Genomic DNA, 20,641 nt, shown 5'->3' on the forward strand with positions numbered 1-20,641 from the left:
TACAGGCTCATCCTGACATGACCCTCCAGCATGACAATGCCACCAGCCGTTACTGCTCGTTCTGTTCGTGATTTCCTGCAAGACAGGAATGTCAGTGTTCTGCATTGGCCAGCGAAGAGCCCGGATCTCAATCCCATTGAGCACGTCTGGGACCTGTTGGATTGGAGGGTGAGGGCTAGGGCCATTCCCCTCAGAAATGTCCGGGAACTTGCAGGTGCCTTGGTGGAAGAGTGGGGTAACATCTCACAGCAAGAACTGGCAAATCTGGAGTTGTCCATGAGGAGGAGATGCACTGCAGTACTTAATGCAGCTGGTGGCCACACCAGATACTGACAGTTACTTTGGATTTGACCCCCCCTTTGTTCAGGGACACATTATTCCATTTATGTTAGTCACATGTCTGTGGAACTTGTTCAATTTATGTCTCAGTTGTTGAATCTTGTTATGTTCATAAAAATATTTACACATGTTAAGAAATAAACGCAGTTGACATTGAGAGGACGTTTCTTTTTTTGTTGAGTTTATATAACCAAACCCATAAAGTAAAATGCAACATATATTTATTGCCAGTTATGTATAAACTGTAACATTGATTTATCCTGCAATATGTCGTTCAATTGGCCATATTCATTTTTGTCTTGTATTGCCTCTTCATAAGCAAGATGATATTTATTTGGATGAGTGATGTCTTCGCTAGCTGCAAAGTAAAAATGGATTATATTGTAAAAATGTATCAATGTTCTTTTAGATTTTTTGTCTTAATGGAAATATTCACAAATTTTGAATGTTATATTGTGTTAGTGCATCTCTGAGAGATGTTCCATTGATTCCCAGGGTAAGTTCATGTTTTCATGTCTTCATGTGTATCTGTTCAAGCAGGCAGAAATCCGTCCAGTATGATATGGCACCGTGATAAAGTCTCTCTCACTACACAGAAAGTTAATAGGAATATGACTTTTAGATCTCAAAAACGTCTATCATACATGTCTGATTTCAATAACGTAGGATGTCATAACGTAGGAGGTTGTCTTCTCTCGAATGAGCCATTGACCATATTTTTTGCGATATTCCAACCTCGAGAAATGTGTAGTTTAACAGAAAATCCATGACATTTCTCCTATTTGTCTGCCTCTTCAGTCCAGGGTGCATTGCATGGTGCCGTTGCATGGCCATTGTGAATGTCAGACTCCACTCTGCGAGGCACATCGATCTGCAGCTTGAACATGTTAAGATTGTAGACTCCAAAATTGATAGTGCAGTTTGTTTAGGCGATTTTACAGCTACTGTAGCTACTTCACATGCTGATATTTACTTTGGTATTAATGTGTGTAGCTAACTACCATAGAGAGAGCATTGCATTATGGGTTTTGTAGTCGACTTGAGCTGGAACAGATTTCCACCAAGATTTTTACATGTTGCTGCCAACTTTATTATAACAACAAAATTAAACATTTGTTCACAAGAAAGATTGTTCTCACATATTAGTGTTAGCAGTGTGTAGCAGAATACATTTAGAAAGTAATCTCTCTCTCTATGTGTGTGTTTAGCATCTCTCTCTCGTTAAAACAACCACAGAGCATTTCCCAGGAGAGGAGGGTAAAAATAGCACAAACTGAGCTTGTTCCATACATCAAATAACAAGGATTCTCTTTAACTATGTGCTTTTGGCAGCTGTGGTCCTTTTCACAGTGATTAGCTGTTTTTCCCTTTGAAAAATAAATAGTTAGATTTCACCATTGCGCAGCTTACTCATGAACCCACAGGAAAAAGCCCATATTCCTCTGAGTAAAACAAAACCAAGGACAAAACACTGGTTTTAGAACAGCAAATGATTTGGTAAATGTAAAGGGAACTTGCATTTACAGGATTGTTGGGTGTCCGTGCAAAAGGGTTACACACTCTTAAATTGCAAGAGATACAATTAACTTTGGTGTATTGACCATGTAGTGTATCTACTGTGTTAGTAACAAACATACACACCGAATAGTTAACTATTTTTTATATTTAAATATGAAAGAATTTAACAACTCATTGATTGAGAGAATGAGGGAAAATTGCAATAGTTATCTGTCCCAAAACACAGGCACTCATCCTGCTTGCTAACTGTATGCTCACACACACACACACACACACACACACACACACACACACACACACACACACACACACACACACACACACACACACACACACACACACACACACACACACACACACACACACACACACACACACACACACACACACACACATCAGAGAATACAAGAAGATGGCCATCTGGCTGATATGAAAACGGAGCTTTTTAAGTTGTCTCCTTGTTCGTTTTCTTCTGTCTTGTCAAAGGCTCCAAGAGACGACAGCAGAACAAACAAGTGACAGAGGGAATGAGGGAAGCGCTGGCACCAAACAAAACGCTGTACTAGCCTGGAAATGAACCAACACCCAAATAACCCACAACACTGGACAGGGTGGCTACCTTACTGAGAGGGCACAGACAACATGATAACAGATCAGTTTAACAAACAAAAACACACTTACCATCCTTATCAGCTCTCCGGAAAATCTGTTAAGACAAAATAGGAGCTCTGCATTAGCGAAGGGACAAGTTACGTGAAAAGTGTCAAGACATGAAACATGATAAAACATGGCAAAAAAGGTCAATGATACCATAACGCCTAAAAAGATACTAGCTACAGACACGGAGGCAGTAAATAAGCCTGTCTGAATGGCTAGTTAAGAGTAAGTGACAACCCAGTGTAGTCTTGTTTAAAAAGCCTGACCACATTGTGCACTCATGTGTGTAATACCACAGTTAAGGCTGCAGGGTAGAGTAAGAAAAAGCATTCGTTTGTCACTGGAAAAGCAGTATTCACACCAGTTTAAAACACTAATACATTTTCTGTAACCATTGTTATATCTGGTGGGGGAAACATATTCATGTGTTGTTTATTTCTATGCTTTTGAAAGTGGTGAGTGCATTTCATCCATGAATGAGCTTAACAGTATAAAATACTGTGTATACTGTAGGTGTTTGTCCTTTGTGCGTTTGTTGATACTATCTATTTGCTTCACCAGATTGATGAGCACTTGAGTAGATTTAATAAAACAAATCAGGGGTAAATAATTGACCATGAAAATGGACATGTGACTTAGAGAACACACCATACATTCCTACGGATTTATTATGTGACTGCAGATGTTTGAAGCCTTTATAACGAGTCTGTGCCATGTTTATCTTTGGCATCTGAGGGTGAAGTAAGCTGAGCAAAACATCTTGGGAACCATTTCAGATCAATACCACAATCTTCCACTCCACCCGAAAGGCACTGCTAGAGCACTATTGAAATCATTTAGAAGTGATGGTGTTTGCTGAGCTTAATCGTTTATATCTTCTGCTATCGGAGAATTTCTTTGCGATTACAAAGATCAGGGAAAGGAGATCATTTTGAGATCAAACACAAGAGGTGGATGAAATAGTCAGGTTTGAGAGAGAGAGAGAGAGAGAGAGAGAGAGAGAGAGAGAGAGACAGAGAGAGAGAGAGAGAGAGAGAGAGAGAGAGAGAGAGAGAGGGAGAGAGAGAGAGAGAGAGAGAGAGAGAGACAGAGAGACAGAGAGACAGAGAGACAGAGAGATAAATAAGGATTGGGGAAATTAGATGGGTAGAGAGAAAGAATTGCAGGTTGACATTTATTGGGATGAGTCTTGTCCTGGAGGAAGAACTGAGAGATTACCGCTAGATGGGCCAGCTGCTAAGTCAAAATTGGCTTCATTTTAGATTAGGGTTAGGCATTAGGGTTAGCAGTGTGGTTAATGTTAGGGTTAAGGTTAGGTTTAAAATCTGATTTTATGACTTTGTGGCTGTGCCAGTTAGTGACCACTCTGCAGAGCTGCCTCAAGAACACGATTCATGATGTAAAACACTAATGTGCAAAAGAAATACAGGTACCTACTCTCCAGAAAGACTCATCCTCACTGACATGATTAGAAAAGGTGCATTAAAATATTACATATCATGCAAAATGTAAAACACAATTAAAGCAACAGAAGTGGGGAATAATATGACAAAGGTGGCAGACGTTTGTGTATAGAATTGGCCAATTTGGTGTTGCGGGGCTTGTCTGATCATCCATTTGTCAGGCCTACCAGCATGGTGTCACATAATGTAGGTGACCCAATTTCACTTCGTTTCAGATAAAAAAACATATTTGACAAAAAAAGGGGACAAACACCAAATGCACACACTGCTATTCTAAAATATATAGAATGAAAACGACATCAAAGAGTATCACTTACTAAGACAAGTATAAAACAACTAGAGCAGCTCAGTTCCCAGGGGCCAGGGTGTGGTTTGCTACTGTTATCCAGCGGTTGGAACTGGTTCAGGGAACAGAACTGAAAACCGTAAAATATTTTTTACAGAGGAACAGAACCGAGAATGAAAGTGATCAATACTGTTCAAGAACAGAACGGTTATTATGCAGCCTACTTAGCCTACTCAATCACTTTTTATAGCTACTGTTACTACAGGCCCCCTGGGCCATATACAGCATTCCTCACTGAGTTCTCTGAAATCCTATCGGACCTTGTAGTCATGGAACATAATATTCCAATTTTTGGTGCCTTCAATATTCACATGGAAAAGTGCACAGAACCAATCCAAAAGGCTTTCAGAGCCACCATCGACTCAGTGGGTTTTGTCCAACTTGTCTCCGAACCTACGCATTGCCACAGTCATACCCTGGAATAAATATTGTGGATCTAAATGTTTTTCCTCATATTCCTGGACTATCGGAACACCATCTTATTACGTTTGCAATCACAAGAAATAATCTGCTCAGACCCCAACCAAGGATTATAAAAAGCTGCACTTTAAATTCTCGGACAACCCAAAGATTCCTAGATGCCCTTCCAGACTTCTCCCACCTACCCAAGGACGTTGGAGTTAAAAAATCAGTTAACCTCCTAACCAAGGATCTAAATTTAACCTTGTGTAATAACCTCTAAAAACAAAAAAACATTTGTCACAAGAAATTAGCTCCCTGGTATACAGAAAATACCCGAGCCCTGAAGCAAGTTCCCAGAAAATTGGAACAGAAATGACGCTGAATAAAAACAATCCAAAATGTATTTTTGATACAGTCGCAAAGCTAACTAAAAAGCAGCATTCCCCAAGTCCAAGAGAAGATGGCCTTCACTTTTACAGTGATGTATTCATGAACTTCTTCGACGAAAAGATCATGATCATTAGAAAGCAAATTGTGGATTCCTCTTTGAATCTGCGTATTTCTCCAAAACAAATGTCTTGAGTTTACACAGAACTGCCAGGACCTAAGATAAATGGAGACACTCCAGTTTTTAAAATCCTGTATCTCTTGACACATTAAAAAACCTTCCAGTTGCCTACTGGACCCGATTCCAACTAAACCACTGAAAGAGTTACTTCCTGTCCTTGACCCTTCTATGTTGAACATAATAAACGCCTCCCTATCCTCCGGATGCATACCAAACTCACTGAAAGTGGCAGTAATAAAGCCTCTCCTGAAAAAAGCCAAACCATGACCTGGAAAATGAAAAGGTAATAATGAGAGACAGAGGAAAAGAATGAGAGACATGACAAACAATAAGCAAGAAAATTTGTGAGAAAGAGCGAGGCACAGAATGGTGGGAACAGGGCGAGAGAGAGAGAGAGAGAGGCAGCGTTCTCCCTGACTTTTTTCCTCATTAAGAATGGATGGATCTGTTTTCCCTAGGCAGTCAGTGCTGTGTGGAGTAGGGGTGTGGAGGAGAGAAGAAAGGAGAATAATGGGGCTGTAAGAAATACTGTACAAAGAACAGATACTGTGAGTTTTCTCTTCTAATCAGATGGGTTTTCAATACTCACATACCTTTAAATATACAGTAGGTCCTGTAAGTCTCAAGTTTTTGCTATAACCAGTTAGAATACCTAATGATAAGCTGTAGACCATACTACTACCAAGAGAGTTGTCATCTATATTTTTCGTAGCTGCCCACCACAAACCAATGCTGCCATTAACACTCAACACAAGCAATAAGCAAACACGAACATGTACATTCAGAGGAAGGGTTTCTCATGGCTGGGGATTTTAATGCAGGGAAACTGAAATCTATTTTACCTCATTTTTTACCAGCATGTCACCTGTGCAACCAGAGGTGACAAACTCTAGATCACCTTTCTCCACACACAGAAACACATACAGAAACCCTCCCTTTGGAAAATCAGACCATAACTCTATCCTCCTGCTTACAAGCAAAAACTCAAAACAGGTAGTACCAGTAACTATCTTGCACTGACTCTATGCACACTCACTGGACTCTACTCACAAACTCACACATACTTACACTTACACCCCAACACACACCCTACATACGGCCACACACACATAACATGTGCAAACATACATACTGACACTACACGCACTTTCACACTCACCACATACCATGCATTCAGACGCCTTGACCTTTTCCACATTTTCTTAGGTTACAGCTTTATTCCATGTATAGAATGATTTTTTTCTTCATCAATCTACACACAATACCTCATAATGACAAAGCGAAAACAGGTTTTTAGAAATATTATTTAGATTTATTATTTACATTTACATAAGTACATAAGTACATTTACATTTACATAAGTATTCAGACCATTTGCTATGAGACTTGAAATTGAGCTCAGGTGCATCCTTTCCATTGATCATCCAACAGATGTTTCTTCACCTTGATTGTCGTCCACCTGTGGTAAATTCAATTGATTGGACATGATTTTGAAAGGCACACACAGATAAAACACCAAGCCACGAGGTCGAACAAATTGTCCGTAGAGCTCCGAGACAGGATCGTGTCGAGGCACAGATCTGGGGAAGGGTACCAAAAAATATCTGCAGCATTGAAGGTCCCCAAGAACACAGTGGCCTCCATCATTCTTAAATTGAAGAAGTTTGGAACCACCAAGACTCTTCCTAAAGTTCCTCTGTGGAGATGGGAGAACCTTCCAGAAGGACAACCATCTCAGCAGCACTCTACCAATCAGGCCTTTATGGTTGTGACCAGACAGAAGCCAAGTCTCTGATTGTCCTTGAGCCTGGAAGTAAACCCGATTGAACATCTCTGGAGAGACCTGAAAATAGCTATGCAGATCTGCAGAGAAGAATGGGCGAAACTCCCTGAATACAGGTGTGCCAAGCTTGTAGTTGGAACTAGAAGCACAAGCATTTCGCTACACTCGCATTAACATCTGCTAACCATGTGTATGTGACAAATAAAATTTGATTTGATTTGATTTGATTAGTGTCATGCCCAAGAAGACCCAAGGCTGTAATCTCTGCCAAAGATGCTTCAACAAAGTACGGAGTAAAGGGTCTGAATACTTATGTAAATGTGATATTTCAGTTTTTTATTTTTTATTTTAATTTCTAAAAACCTGTTTTTGCATTGTCATTATGGGGTATTGTGTGTAGATTGCTGAGGATTTAAAAAAAATCTATTTTAGAATAAGGCTGCAACATAACAAAATGTGGAAAAAGTCAAGGGGTCTGAATACTTTCCGAATGCACTCTCCACTGCTGCTACTGTCTATTAACTATCCTGTTCACTTTATCCCTACCTATATGTACATACAATAGCTACCTCAATTACCACGTACCCCTGCACATCGACTCGGTAGTGGTATTCCCTGTAAATAGCCACGTTATTTTATTTTTTACTTGTTATTGTTATTCACTGTGTATTTATTCCTCATATTTTTTGTTTTTTACATTTAACTCTGCAAAATAACACGTAAGTAAGCATTTCACTGTTCTACACCAGCATGTGACAAATAACTTTTTTTTAAAAATCCTGGCACATAGCAAGCAATAAATAATATTAAGTAATACCATATGTTTGTCCTTCAAAAAGAGATAACATGCAATTAAAGCAAGTAGTAAAGTCTGGTATGGCTGAGGCTAAAAACGGTGCAAATGACAACAACATTTACATTTCATGGCCAATAATCCAACTAAAATCTTCTGTAAATGTCACTTGCTGGATCTATATGGACAGTTTAATTAAAAACCTTCAATAATCATCTCTAAGTCACTCACAGAGCTAGAATGTCCTAGAGCAATACACTACATCGACAGGCAAATGCAGAAGCAAACTACATTGCTAATACTGTATATCTAGTATACTGTATGAGGCTGCATTGTCATTCAGTGTACACTAGGTGCAGTCAAGACTTTATACAGTATCAGCTGTGCAATTTATTGTGAACTTAAAAGTGGGCTCAGCAGAGAATGTCTGGTTTTAAATGGCCACCCTGTACAACTCTGTCTCTCTCACTTTCATATACTGAGTACTCTCTCTCCCCTCACCTCACTCTCTTTTTCTCTTGCTCTCTCTCATGCGCGTGTGCGCACACGCACGCACATGCACGCACACACACACACACACACACACACACACACACACACACACACACACACACACACACACACACACACACACACCACAGTCACACGCACACCACAGTCACACACAAACACCACAGTCACACACAAACACACCACAGTCACAGTCACACACACCCACTAGGATACTTCTACTCCTCTGGTCTCCTATAATCAGTTTCCATGCACCACTTCTTTATCATCTTATCTGGGTCTGGGTCTTGGTCTAAAAGTGAACTAGTTTCTCTCACTCTCAGGTTTGTTTTATCCATTAAAGCAATATGTAGATCCCTAGAGAAACGAGCATCAGATACACATAAGGCAATTATGACTAATACTATGGCAACACTTTGACCTATTAAATCAACACTGCTGAGACCAGCTTCAGCAGCCTACCTGACAGTGTAGGCTAATTGCTGGGTACACTGCAAAAGCATAATAAATTATAAAAAATAAGATATGACTGTCAAAGATGTGCTTAGTGCATGGTAAAGACAAGATGTCTGACTATCAGTCATATATTAATCTATAGCTCTTTATAAGATTTTTAATTAAGACAACATTTAAAGATGCACTATGCAGAAATCCCTCTGCCATTTCCTGGTTGTTAATTTTCTAATAGTTTGCCTAATTTCAGTTTGTGACAAAACAAGCAAGTATAGTTTAATTAAAGAATCATTGCACCTAAACCTCTGTCAAATATATTTTTCACGACTAAAAATATTGTATTTTCAGCTGTTTGAAGCTGGTGTACAAAACTGAAGGTAAAAGACCAAAAACGTAACTTAAGAACAGGAAGTATAGAAATAGCGCACCTATAACATATCTACCGCTTCTTAAACTTGATTTCAATAAGAATGACAAATCTATAAATCCCATTTCTTTGTGAATTTGTCCGGGTCTCTCAAACAGTTGCTTATTGTAGCTTTAAATTACTGTATATGCATGCTGTGGAATCAAAGGCCAATTATGTAACAAACTGCACACATGTAGGAGCATTTACATCTATTGATATCAATTTGGAGCATGGATAAAAACCTTATTTTTTTTTCTTTAAAAAAAAAGTAATCTTTATTTAACTAGGCAACTAAATTAATAACAATTTCTCATTTACAATGACGGCCTACCCCGGCCAAACCTGGACGACGTTGGGCCAATTGTGCGCCGCCCTACCGGACTCCCAATCACTGTCGGATGTGATACATATTCTAGGATGTATAGCCTATAAAACACCACTCAAAGCCAATATGGGGGGACGTAACTCTGAGTAGCCTATTTGATTTGTTTATGGGTGCTTAGAATTATTCCACTATTTATGGAAAACATGGGCCAGATAGGCCTACTGATTACAGAGAAACTTTATTTTCAAGATATTTATAGTGAGTGCATGTGTATTCAGAGAAGCTAGAATTAATGTACAGTATTTGCACAATATTGAGGATGATCTTTGAGCGTACGTGCGCACTGAATTAAAATGGGACTTTCTCCCGCAAACTATTCCACCTCAGCTACCATATTAACGAATCATGTGCAGGTAAGATATCTGGTAACCCTACAATCAAGTTAGCGATACCTACATCCAATATAACAGAGATGCCTTTCCGTGGCTCTGGTGCGAAGAACTGCTCTTGGGCAACCGACGCCTCCTCCTTCGCGTATTCCCGGGTAGAGATGCTTTTGTTGTCGCTCATCTTGGTGACTATCCAGCGGACGAGCCCGTCAATTGCACCGGGCTGGGCGCCGCTGTTTCCGGACTGTGCAGCCGTTGCTGACTCGCTGTCCTGGTCCACGGGTTTTGGTTGCTCTTTGCTGTCCTGAGCCCGGAGTTTCGGTTGTTCTTTTTGGAGCAGTTTGTGGACACCGTCCCTGCAGTAGCGCGCTGCTTGCTCACACATCCTTTTGCACCAGAGCGTTCATGCTGAGCGCTATGGGGCCAATCCCTCCCTCCTCTCTTACATCATCATCGACCCTCCGAACATCTCCGAAAACACACCTCTCCTCAACATCACTTCAAACTTTAAGAGGGTTAGTGGACTATTCCAGGTGACTGTCTGTTGATGCCTTGGCTATATTCGATTACACTAATCAGCATCTTGCCTGATACAGGTCTACTTGCTTAAATATATGAGAAGTTATTGTATATGTAGAAGTTATTGTAAAGAAATGTAAGTAAACGTGTTGAGAGACATTTTACAAAGTGGACTGAAGCACCATGAATTAAGTTAAAGAAAAGTATATGAGTCCTTTTACAACACTACCTCTAACAGATCTCTATCAGTTGTGGGGCAAATTAATCAAGTCACTAGCTAACTACGTTTCCATTAGGATAGTGGCATGGTTGAGTGGGGTGGTGTCACCCAGTTTATGTGGTTCATTAATTAAGCCACTGATTAGGCCCCCTGTTGCATTCATAATCTCTGCTAGATGAAAAGTTTGGCTGATGATGATCAGAGACATTGGGCCTCACCATAGAGCACAGAATTCCCCACCTATATGTTTCATCTGAGCCCCTCTAAATTTTGAGGAATGTCCCTCATTACTAGTGTGTGATGTGTGCAACTATAAAGGCCCATGCAGGATAACCTTTGTGAGTTGAAAGACTCCCTGGTCCTGCCCTTTTCAGAGAGGTGATTAAGTCATTCCAGGCCCCTCTCTTTAATTAGCCAAATCCACCAGAGTAGGAAGAATGCTCTGCCTTTAGAAATATTTAGATATAATTATTGCCATTTTAATGTGTGGCATAAAACTGCATATGGAAATCCTCCACAGCAGTTGAGGAGGAACCCATTCTTAGAGGAAGTCTTGCCTCAGGCGACTAGAAGTGCATCCATCCGCCTCTGGTCTCTTGACAGAAGGCCTGATGCCCAGCAGAGCACAGCCAGTCAGACCTGGCTGGGTTACACTAAATGGATCTCAACAGGACTTCTGTTTATGTGACTCTGGTTACTTGAGCTTCATCTGCCTCATTGCTACCCTACACAGATCAGGCAAACAAGCCCTATACAGGCAGCCCAGCATAGACAGGCCTGTCCTGTGTTCAGGCCCAGATAGATGTGATGCCCCTTAGCAAAGAGCTCAGAGCGTTCCATAGAGGAGAGAGAGAGCTCCTTCACTGGATCATCTTATGTCTACTCTGATTACAGTTCAGCTGCATCATAACTGCTAGCCAGTTTCAAACCGACAATCATAAACACAACACATGTCCTTTCTGTCAAAACTGTTCATCCTCTTCTGGTTACTGTCTTCTATTGAGACCGTACAAGATAGGGGTATCAAGAACAATCTGATCATTTAACAAGCCCATCAAATAGACCCACAGGCTATGCAGTGGGGGTGGGAGGGAGACATACAGTGGGAAAGTGGTGGTAATGCCATCCATCCCTATTGAGCCGATAGCCTACACAGCACAGCCCACAGTACTAAGTTAGTTCTGGCAGAGGGACTGCTTGACACGGCAGCAAAGAAACAGGGGATTCATGATCTTGTGAAAAATGAAAGAACAATTTGAATTCCGAGGTTAGGAAAAAGAGCCAATATATGTACGTGTGTCTGTACAATGCCCTCCCACTCCCTCATTAAAGCTCTCCTACTCACCAGATTAAAAGCTCTGCCAGGAGACTTCAAACCCCTGCGCAATATTTAAATATGAAAGAATTTAACAACTCATTGATTGAGAGAATGAGGGAAAATTGCAATAGTTATCTGTCCCAAAACACAGGCACTCATCCTGCTTGCTAACTGTATGCTCTCTCTCACACACACACACACACACACACACACACTCGCTCTCTCTCGTTCTGACACACCTATTCAACTGCTGTTTATGCAAATTGAAACTCTTTTTATATTTCATGCATCTTGAACACCCATCCTGTTCCCACAAATGAATGTAGGAAGTCACTGGTGCTGACACATAATGATTGCTATTTGGAGGAGTAAGTGCTCTCCCTAGTGGCTCTAAGAGGGACATGATCTAGAAGAGATAAAATCCAACAGAGCTGATACGATAGACCATTTCTGCTATAAATATATTTATTATTTACTCTCAATGTATAAATCTCCTAAGGCTTTATAAATAGGACAACAACACATTCTTATTTGTAAAATCAATAACTAAATGTGATTACTGTAGCCTACTGATTTAAAACACATTCAACAAATACGATTCTGTGCTAAAAGTACAAATGTAAGTGCAAAGGAAGAAAAACACCCATCTATATGACATTTATTAGCTTGACATTTGCTTAAAACTATATCAGTGTGGAGTAAACATATTGTAGTATCAACCACATTGTGCATTGGAGATACTGTATAGAAGAGGTTCACCCTCCTCTAGGAGGTCTTGTCCCTCTGGGCCAGCTCAGGGCAGTAGCCCTTCAGGTAGAAGACCCAGGAGATGCTCTGGCCGTGGCCCTCGGAGCGCGGGCTGGAGATGGTCAGCTTACCACTGCAGGGCCCTCGGGAGCCAGGGGGAGGCCCCTCGAACATAACAAGAATGTTATGGGTCTTCTTGGACCGGATGGTCTCCACGCCCTTCACAGTGAAGGATGGGCTGTCCACCTGGAAGGAGAAGGCTGTGGTCTGGACAAACACATTCTTAAAGGGGATGGACACGCTGGATCCGGCGCGGATGGTGAAGGGGCCCTGGGCTTTGGGAGGGGTGCAGCACCCAAAGAGAGGGAACATGTATTCTCCTCCAAACCCTGAGGAGAGGGTGAGCATGCCACGGATCTCTCCCAACTGACAGGGCTCAAAGTAAACCTCCAGGCTGATGTCTGTGCCTGCCTGGTAGCCAGCTGCAGCGTTGATGTTCTTCTCCACAATGAAGTCAGGACTGTCCGTCTAAGAGAGATATCATATCATCAGAGACATCATTTTATGATCAGGCATTCCCCGAGATAATGAATTAAATCTATAATGGAAATGCTATAGCTTGTATTGTCCAACGTCTACAAGATATTCTATAAAAAGTACAATTTGTAGAGAAAGGCAGTAAGACAACAGGTTTCCAGGTAACAGTGGTCATCAAGCATGAGCAGTGTGCCTGGATGTGTGGGTAAATGATTGCAGGTGGATCCAGTACCTTGCAGGCATACTCTGCCTTGACGCGGGAGTAGTTGGTAAACTTGGCAGAGACGGAGTGTCCGCTGCCCAGCGGAGCACGGAAGTAGAGCGGTTTCTCATGCGACGCTGGCAGGGCTTTCAGCAACAGCTCATAGTGGAAGTAGCCCAACTCTCCATTATGAAGAATGAGACGTGCAGTGGATTCGCCCGCACGCAGCGGCTGGTACTCAAATGAAAGAGTGGCCTGCGATTGAAATAAAACCAAACAAAAATGGAACAATCAAGCATTGGTTTGATACAGTGTATATGCTTAGGAAAAGCAATCATAGTCAAGATAATAGATGAAGTCAGGTGCGTGTAGACCCACCTTGGAGAGTGCAGGCGTAGAGAGCTGTGGAGGCACACTGACGTCTGGGCTGCGGCACTCAGCACTGAAGAACAGGCTAATGGGGAGGGGGTTCTCCACCCTGACAGAGGCAGAGGCTGTCTGGCGCACTGGAGTCACCATTTCTATGGTGCTGATGACACCCGGCGCTGTGGCCTTGAAGTTCAGGTAGTAGAACAGGTACTCCCCTGTAGACTCATTACGGAATGTCACCTGGAGGGCAGGGAGTAGAGGAGGACAAGACACATATGGTTAAATACAAAGTCAACTTGGAAAACAGCTGCCTTTGGCATTCTTCATCTATGTGTAGGTAGCAGGGTAGAGTAATGATCTGGGTTTTGCAATCTAAACATAGAGTACCAGAAGATAGATAGCATTCTCCTGAATGCATTTATAATGTAGATCTCCACTCACCTTGGCGTTGTACTGGCCCTCCTTGTAGGTGAAGAAGGAGACCTTGTAGTCCCTCTTGGCCAGAGCTGGTACATCCAGATAGTCCAGGCCCTTCAGCGACACAGTGCTGTCTGGCCTCTCTGGCTTCATGATCTCCACTACAGCACGGAACCTGCACACAGAACAGCTTAACACTGGCAGCTAACAAAATTGTGGCAACGTATTAGGAGTGTAGTGTGACAGTGGTAGAATCAGTAAGAATCAGATAGACGTCCTGCTAAAGTAGTAGAATGGTGGTACCTCTGAGGTTTGGAGAGCCAGTTCTGGACGGGAACCATCTCAGTGTACTGGGTCTTGGAGGGCATCTCGTGGGTGATGGTGGCTACAGCCTTGGGGGCCTCAGCAGTGCCATGCAGAGTGTAGAGCATGCCTGTCCCATCTGGAAAGGAGAAGAATACAGAGCCCTGGAAGAGGCACAGGAGGACAGTAGGGTCAAGCAACAGAGACAAATCACAGGATGCATCTATAGTACATAATGCAATAATATGCTGTATCATATGAACATACTATTTGACTAAAACTAAAATATGTTTATTGTCGGCAACAATAATAATTTGCCATCCTATTCAAGGTTCTTCACACTACAAGTATGCTCAGTCTGTTCTAGAGCCAAGAAAGCGCTGCAGTGAAAGTGTCTCACCAGGTGCTTCTTGCCATCGGCGGTCGTGACCATGGGTTTGTATGTGATCTCGTAGGCCTTGTTCTGCTGGTAGGGCTCAATGATGAAGGAGGGAGGGCCACTCCAGTGCTCCCCCTCCATCACAGGCTTCAGAGTCCAGCGCTGGTTGGTGCGGTTGGACAGGGTCAGTGACTGGATGTGCTGACAGCGCACCTGACACACAAAATGCAACACCTGTGAAGAATGAGACGGGTAGAGAAAGGGGAACAAGCGATAGGGAACAATCATTATTAAACACGGGTCTCATTTTCTATGCAGGTTTTGGGTTGATATTGTGCACATGCGTTGTATTAAAGAGATTTCCAAGCAGCCTTACCTCTTTGGTGACCGGGGGTAGGATACAGGAGCCTGCCAGGGTGAGTTTGATGGGCTTGGCTCCTTCTATAGAGCAGGGCAGGTCATCATATCTCAGCTCATGGCTCAGCTCCACAGGGGAAAAGGTCACCTCAAAAGGCACCTCCATGCCGGGGCAGATGTAGCCTTCTACAGGGGAGATGGAGAAGTCTCTGCCAAACCTCTTCATTTCCCACTGGAACCTGACACAGTCACAAGGATGGATACATCAATACAACGGATGCTAGATAATGGCCATTATTACCTATTGTATAAGTATGTAGCAGTAACATAGCATACGTTTAAATTTTTATGACCATCAATAATAGGAGAGCATACAGTATCTAATAAAGTATTCAACTTTATCATTGACTGACATCGGTTCAATTATTTGAATTCCATTTATTTCGGGGGTTTCTGAGCTCAATGCGCAGTTTCTCTACAGAAATCAGATCAAGCCCCAACTGTGTGATGTAATATGGCGTTGAAGTTTCAAACAGGCCAATATTCTACATAGTTTAGTGCAGAAAACGTGGTAATTAACTACATAATCCATTACGTGCCTACTTGTCCGGTCTGTGTGGGCCCAGAGATGGAGAGATGAGAGAAAAACGTGCGCTCCAGAGGGATAGAGAGCAGTTGCCTCGCAAGGTACACTACATGACCAAAAGTATGTGGACAGAAATGTGACGAACTGACTTGTTGGAAAGGTGGCATTGAGCTCTTCAGTAAGGCCATTCTACTGCCAATGTTTGTCTAAGGAGATTGCATGTCTGTGTGCTCGATTTTATACACCTGTCAGAAATGGGTGTGGCCTAAAATAGCCAAATTCACTCATTTAAAGGGGTGTCCACATACTTTTGTATATATAGTGTATCTCTACCTGAAAATACATGATCTAACTGATTGATAGTTGGTATTCAGCAGTCATATACACTGAGTATACCATTAGTAACACATTCTTAATATTCAGTTGCATTCTCCCGTTCGCCCTCGTCAGGGCATGGACTCTACAAGGTGTCGAAAGCATTCCACAGGGATGCTGGCCCATGTTGTGCGTGAAAAACCATCAGCGTTGCAGTTCTTGACACAAACTGGTGTGGGTAGCATCTACTACCTTACCCAATTTAAAGGTATTTAAATCTTTTGTCTTGCCCGTTCACCCTCTGAATGGCACATATATTTGCTCCCGAGTGGCGCAGCAGTCTAAGGCACTGCATCTCAGTGCTAGAGGCGTCCCACCAGGCCCTGGTTTGATTCCAGGCTGTATCACAACTGGCCGTGATTGGGAGTCCCGTAGGGCGGCACATAATTGGCCCAGCGTCCTTAGGGTTTGGCCAGGGTAGGCCGTCATTGTATATAAGAATTTGTTCTTAACTGACTTGCCTAGTTAAATAAAGGTTAAATAAAAATAAAATAAATATACGCAATCCATATCTCAATTGTCTCAAGGCTTAAAAATCCTTCTTTAACCTGTCTCCTCCCCTTCATTTACACTGATTGAAGTGGATTTAACAAGTGACATCAATAAGGGATCATAACTTTCACCTGGATTCACCTGGTCAGTCTATGTCATGGAAACAGCAGGTGTTCTTCATGTTTTATAAGTATGCCTTATTTACTTAGAAGAACTGTTAAAATAGTGATGTCAGACAGCATAGAAAGAAGCTCTAGAGATGAGATGACTTGATGAATGAAATAATAAAGTCATCAAATAAAACAAATGTAATATACACAACTGAAATATTTTATTAAAGTAAAGTAATGTGAATAAATGATGGTTATTAAGTGATAAGCAGTAATAGGCAGTCACTATGATCATGGGACACATTTTTTTAATGCTGTGTTGTTACAGAATTCAACCCAGATAGCGCATAGTGCAAAACTAAAAAAAATAAACCGTGATTGTTTTTTAATAATTTAATCGAAACCGAATGAACCTCAAAAAGCACTAATCACTCAGTATTAATGTCAGAGTACCTACCTGGCTCCGATGTCTCCAGTGTTCTGCATGATGATGCGTCTTGTGACCTTGCAGCGTTGAGCCACAGCTCCAAAGGGCAGATAGTCCTGGTCCAGCTTGACCTCCACTCCCTGACAGCAGCCCTTCAGTACCAGCAGGGGGCGAACCGTGCCCAGACACTCAAACTGCAGCTCTGACATGAAGGGAGCCATGCGCTGCCTGGGAGAGAACAGCACCTCCACCAGACAGCGGCCCCCAAACGGCTTCAGGGTCACCTCACCTGGCGGGTTCACTGACAGCACCTACGGTACAGGAGGGGAACACGTCTCATCACACTCACATCTAGAATGGCAACCCCATGAAAAGGAACAGTCTTTTTGGCTCAACTGTCTTGTCTTTATCGATTAATTCTGAGCAAAATATACATTAATCTAGCAACTGTACCATTGTGTGTCAGTGAGAGGGAATAGTGTCAGTGGTGTGGAGGTGGCTGTGAGGCGTACCCTGGAGTCCAGCAGAGTGTGTACAGTAGAGCTGAGTAGCAGGGAGAAAGTTAGAGAGGAGTGGCTGTTGTTCACCAGGGGAATCACCCTCCTGATCTTCTGACCAATCTGCAGAGCCCCCAGATTCACCAGCTTGTGTCTGGGGTCCTCAAAGTCAACCTGGTAGCAGGAAGTTCACAGGGGAGGTATGCATAAAGACACACACAAGCATGAACACACACACACGCAAGCTCCCACACACGCACTCCTCACCTTCATCTCAATGCCTTGACCTAGGATCTCGACCATCTGCTTGGCACAGTCATTGATCTCGAAGACCACTCTTTCATGGTAGCGCATGGCCTCCCGTGGGTAAAAGGTGATGGGCACCTCCATGGACCCACCAGGGGGCAGCACCTCTGGCTGGAAGCCCACCTCCAGGAATGGGGTGTTGGAAAACTGACAATCTAGACTGGAGAGGACAATAACCTGCTATGGCAGCTCCCTCAATGAGAAACACTGATATATAAAGTATGCCTTTCCCTGTAAGTGCAGTGAGGCCTTTTTCATTACATTTCATTTAGGTAGTTTGAGAGGAAATTAAATGGTCTGACAGCGAGCCTGATAATGGAAAAATGCTGTTTTGTTTAGGTTTTGAAGTTGTCGCTCAAACACAGGCAAAGTGCCAGACAACCTGTCAGCTGGTACCTGATCCCTCTCTCTCCCTTGTTGCTTATGATCAGTGTATGTGTGGCTGGCACCATCCCTGCACAGTAGATAAAGCTCATTCCAAAGTTGTGTTTCGAGAAGGAGAAATCCAGGCCAGGGGCAACCGCTGAACCAAGGATGGAGCAGCTGAACACAGGCCCGTTCTTAATCTGAAGAGAAGGGAGAGAGAGAAAGAGAGATGGAATCATTCATAGATTGGAATCATACACACAGTAGATATAAGGAGGAAAAGGGAGAGCAATGATGCTAAGATGAGATGCTCACCTTGATGTTGAGGCCCACGTCTTTGAGCACACACTTCTGCAGGGGGAAGAATGTGACAATACAGCGGCTTTGTCTGCCCACCTCAACACTCCCCTTGTCTGTCTCCACCTTTAGGTGGCGCTGCATCTCCGCCGAGCCCCATAACTCATACTGAACATCCAGACTGAACTTCCCCAGGTTGGACACTAAGAAGGTACACAATGTTGTATCACTGAGCTCCACCTGAACAAGGACAAAAAGCAAAAGGAAGAGAACAAAATGTAATTATAAAACTCAAACAGGGCAAAGGGGAGAAAAAGTACCTCTGAATTTGCATGAGTTTTGTACTTCACACAACAAAGGCTTAAGAGGAGTTCGGTGTATAATTAGCCTTTCTGTCTGAGTCTTAAGCTTTGAAGTGGACATTTCTCACTTGTTTGAAGTCCACCTGATGATAAGAGTTGCCTGGAGACAGCTCGGTGACACCTCCCTCGGTGCTCTCACATTGCACACAGGCATTCATGCTGTAACCCTCTGCCTTGATGTTCATATTGAGGGGCTGGACCTTCCCCTTTACCTGGACCAGCAGGTTAAAGGTCACCACTCCATCTTGTGTCGGGGTGAAAGACACAAACACAGGGAACCTGCAAGACACCAGGAGAGAGAGGATGTTTTGTGTCAAGGGTATCACTCTGACAATATAGTAACTATAACTACAGACAGTCCCTCTTAGGCTGATACACCATTCTATTAAATTAGATTCAGGTGTATCACCGATGAAGTTGAGTTACACACCTGTCTTTAGGTGGCACCACCCCCTCCATGGGCTCCAGCTGCAGGCTGTCCAGGAAGGCCTCTGAGTAACGGGACGTTTCCTTAATGAAGAACTGAAAGGGCTGATTCTCTCCATTCAGCAGATACACTGTTTGGTGAGCCTTGTGTCCTACAGAGACATATTCACAGAAACATGCTGTCACAACAAATGTTCACAGGTTAAGACTGATGTTGTGTTTAGGATAATGTTATTAAGAATGATCTCATATGATAATTATTCTAGTGCAGTGGGTATTTTCTACCTTAGTTGCTTTATTGCACTTACCCACTAGCAGGTTTCCCAGGTTAAGATGGGCATGGTCCATGTAGACAACAGGCTCACTAGCTGTTCCAACGAGCAGGAAGGGCACAGACAGGTTCTGATCTGGGATCAGGAAGGTCCAGAATGACTCCACTGTATCTGGCTCCTGGGCCTGGAACTCAAAAGATACCTGCAGCGGGAAGAATTAGAGATTTTACAGCTGACATTTTAAAATAGTAAAACAGCAGAGAACAGGGTTCGCTGGACCTACTCTAAAAGCAGTAAGAGTAGCTGACATTTTATCAGTGATCAAGGACCTCAAAGTGAAGCACAATATACACAAGCCATACCTCTACTTTTTTCCCAGGCTGAATGGAGTTATTGGGTGTGAGACATTGGAAAGGGGAGGCACCTGCATCCTCACATCTCCAGATAAAGGAGTAAGGCTTGTTGGTGGGGTTTACAATGCTGAACTGCCTGTATGGGGGGAAAAGATACAATGAAATATACTATTCAAAAGTAGTGAACATGTTTTTGGCTTGAGTGATCAAGCTACAACCCACCTAAGGATGGAGGAGCCAATGCCCACAGATCTGAACTCTATGACCCTAGTGTTGGGGTCCAGGGGGGCCCTGGGCAGGGCCCCATGAGGACCACGCAGTTCTGGGTTACGTCTGTTTCCACTGATGTAGTCTGAGTCCTCCAGGTGGAAGTGGCAGTAGGGCAGTAAACTGCGACCACACACCACCATGGTGGGGCTCTGCTCATCTTTCAGGTTTGGGATGCTGTC

At 42.8% G+C, this 20,641-nt stretch overlaps 2 protein-coding genes across 5 annotated transcripts in view; both read right to left on the reverse strand.

Annotated features, from left to right (window-relative positions):
- Positions 1–10,395, reverse strand: part of necab2 (N-terminal EF-hand calcium binding protein 2) — a 125,916-nt gene extending 115,521 nt beyond the window's left edge. Inside the window, exons 1-2 of one of the 2 annotated variants that reach the window (XM_024423517.1) lie at positions 10,023–10,395; positions 2,539–2,563 (exon numbers count right to left, since the gene is read on the reverse strand). In XM_024423517.1, coding sequence (XP_024279285.1) covers positions 2,539–2,563; positions 10,023–10,340 — 343 coding nt within the window. In that variant the 5' untranslated portion in view covers positions 10,341–10,395. The remainder of the gene's footprint in view (positions 1–2,538; positions 2,564–10,022) is intronic. The other variant, XM_024423516.2, reaches the window with a different exon arrangement.
- Positions 10,396–12,465: 2,070 nt separating this feature from the next.
- Positions 12,466–20,641, reverse strand: part of hydin (HYDIN axonemal central pair apparatus protein) — a 69,399-nt gene continuing 61,223 nt past the window's right edge. For all 3 annotated transcript variants that reach the window (XM_042323143.1, XM_024423520.2, XM_042323142.1), the window contains 17 exons: positions 20,415–20,636; positions 20,202–20,328; positions 19,876–20,041; positions 19,572–19,719; positions 19,210–19,420; positions 18,798–19,019; positions 18,513–18,682; positions 18,078–18,276; positions 17,826–17,984; positions 17,344–17,624; positions 15,343–15,562; positions 14,988–15,200; positions 14,588–14,751; positions 14,309–14,459; positions 13,877–14,107; positions 13,529–13,753; positions 12,466–13,287 (listed from right to left, as the gene is read on the reverse strand). In XM_042323143.1, the coding sequence (XP_042179077.1) occupies positions 12,778–13,287; positions 13,529–13,753; positions 13,877–14,107; positions 14,309–14,459; positions 14,588–14,751; positions 14,988–15,200; positions 15,343–15,562; positions 17,344–17,624; positions 17,826–17,984; positions 18,078–18,276; positions 18,513–18,682; positions 18,798–19,019; positions 19,210–19,420; positions 19,572–19,719; positions 19,876–20,041; positions 20,202–20,328; positions 20,415–20,636 (3,619 nt within the window). In that variant the 3' untranslated portion in view covers positions 12,466–12,777. The remainder of the gene's footprint in view (positions 13,288–13,528; positions 13,754–13,876; positions 14,108–14,308; positions 14,460–14,587; positions 14,752–14,987; positions 15,201–15,342; positions 15,563–17,343; positions 17,625–17,825; positions 17,985–18,077; positions 18,277–18,512; positions 18,683–18,797; positions 19,020–19,209; positions 19,421–19,571; positions 19,720–19,875; positions 20,042–20,201; positions 20,329–20,414; positions 20,637–20,641) is intronic.

Source organism: Oncorhynchus tshawytscha, linkage group LG06 (assembly GCF_018296145.1).
Source record: "Oncorhynchus tshawytscha isolate Ot180627B linkage group LG06, Otsh_v2.0, whole genome shotgun sequence".
Taxonomy (NCBI): Eukaryota; Metazoa; Chordata; class Actinopteri; order Salmoniformes; family Salmonidae; genus Oncorhynchus; species Oncorhynchus tshawytscha.